Genomic DNA, 2155 nt, shown 5'->3' on the forward strand with positions numbered 1-2155 from the left:
CCAGAAGATCAGGGGTGTGGCAGAAAGACAGCAGTAAGGAGGAGCCAAGGAGTAGCAGTAGAAAGGCTGCAGAAAGAGTCAGGAGCCCAGAGGGGGCAAAGGAGGTGAGGGGGTGGGGACAGAAAGTGGAAATGAAAGCAGATGACAGAACATTGCTAGAGAGCAGGAAAGAAGGTGAAAGGAGACAATTTTTAGAGAAGAAAATGTTTCGGTCGCTACCCGGATTCGAACCCGGGACCTTTTGAATGAGAGGCCAACACCTTAACCTCTAGGACACGAGAGCCCCCCTTATTATGCTTTAATTTACTTACCTTTACTATAGTGTTAAAAGGACCTATATGCTTTAATCTACTTACATTTACTATGGTGTTAAAAGGACCTATATGCTTTAATTTACTTACATTTTCTATGGTGTTAAAGGGTCCTATTTGCCTTATTTTACTCACACTTACTGTTGTCTTGCAGGGACCTACTGGATGAGGCCCGTGACTACCACCTGATGCCAGAGAGGAGACTCCTCATGCAGACCTTCAAGACTCGACCTCGGTGCTGTACTGATGTGCCCGGCTTTATCTTTGCTGTGGTCAGTGGGCGGGGTTAGGGGAGATTGACTGCTCAGTATAAGACTCAGTCGTATGTCACTTTTCAAAATGGCGCATGGCAGCGTTTTTTTTTTTTTAACCCTAAGCAGTTGAGATGAGGATAAGTGGAAGACAGTGATAATCTCAATAAGGATTAGGGGAAGACATTTAGTCAAGGGTCATCTTGATTAGGATTAGGGGAAGACATTTAGTCAGTACAAATCTCGATAAGATTTAGAGGAGGTGATTTAATCAGTACACATTTTGATATGGTTTAGGGAAGGAGATTTAGTCAGTAGTCATCTCGATGAAAGTTATGGGAGAGCATTAGGATAGTGGTCATCTCAATAATGATTAGGGGGTAGGTGGTTGGAGGGCACCTCTGGTAGGTCTTATTTCTTTACTTTCCTCTTGTTGTTTCTGTCTGTCTGTCTCACTTTTTCACAGCATTAGATCGTCTTCAATGTGTTGATGTACTTCTCTTTACCGTAACTCAGAGGATGAGGGGGGAGCATTTGAATGTGGTCTAACAAGTAGTTAACAACTGCAAAACAGTAGGGGGGGGGGTGATGAGATTGTGGTTGTGAGTGTTTTGAAAAAATGAGTTTTACCCAGTCGAGATCAGCTTGAAAAAGTTATATGACACATAAATAAGGGTCTGAAAATTTGGTGAAATCTTCTTGAACAAAAACAAGATGTGTGTTGAGATGTTTTGGAAAGACCTTTTAGTTTCTTTGTTTATGCAAAATTTCACTGGCTGGAGTTTATTGCAAGCAGAAGGGAATATTATATCATAAGGTTTTGTCTCAGTATTTCACTGTATTTTAAAATTAATCAATTTATTTCTTAATTTTCCTCTGCAGGGCGGTCTAACATCTGCCGGAGACTCACTGAGTACTGTTGAAAGATTTGACCCTGTGAGCGGTCGATGGATTGCAGGGGAACCAATGAGTACCATGCGAAGCAGAGTTGGAGTTACTGTTCTCAAAGGTCTGTATGTTGAGTCTTGTCAGTTCTGTCTGTCTATGTTAGTTTTTGTTTCTTTCACATCTTGATGTTTCTCTCTGACTTGGTGTAGAAAATTCTGATTCTGCGTATATAGAAAGCTGCCAAGTGTGTTATGTGCAGACTGTCTCAAACTTACTATGGTTTAACAGAAATTTTTGTCTGTATTGCTTCCCTTTTTCTAATGCCAAATGATTATTATTATTGTATCGACATGCTTTTTTTCTCAAACTGGAACACAATACTTGGTGGTGGACACTTAGTTTGGAGGTCCAACAATGATAGAAGATTTCTCTTAGTGTGTCTGTGTATATGTTACAGTAAGAATGTGTACCTAGTGAATACGCGTAATCACTGAATATTTCAGTGAAAACGCGTAATCCCTGTTTCACTCGGAGATTTCACGTAATCACTGAAATAATCAGGAATTACGTGAAATCCCTGAAAAATGGTCACAGTAATTACGCGTAATCCCTGATCAGACATGTGTAGTATAATATACTTTTGTAAAAGTTTATTCCTTAAATAGTCAGTTCCGTAACAGACACACACACACACACACACACTCT

The 2155-nt window shown here is 40.3% G+C and overlaps 1 protein-coding gene across 1 annotated transcript in view; it reads left to right on the forward strand.

The window, feature by feature from the left end:
- The window catches only part of LOC101855067 (kelch-like protein 18), a 23940-nt gene that overhangs the window by 12916 nt on the left and 8869 nt on the right, over positions 1-2155 (forward strand). The window contains exons 6-7 of the mRNA XM_005111340.3: positions 466-583; positions 1445-1571. Coding sequence (XP_005111397.1) covers positions 466-583; positions 1445-1571 — 245 coding nt within the window. The remainder of the gene's footprint in view (positions 1-465; positions 584-1444; positions 1572-2155) is intronic.

This window comes from Aplysia californica, unplaced genomic scaffold, assembly GCF_000002075.1.
Source record: "Aplysia californica isolate F4 #8 unplaced genomic scaffold, AplCal3.0 scaffold01044, whole genome shotgun sequence".
In the NCBI taxonomy this organism is placed as follows: domain Eukaryota; kingdom Metazoa; phylum Mollusca; class Gastropoda; order Aplysiida; family Aplysiidae; genus Aplysia; species Aplysia californica.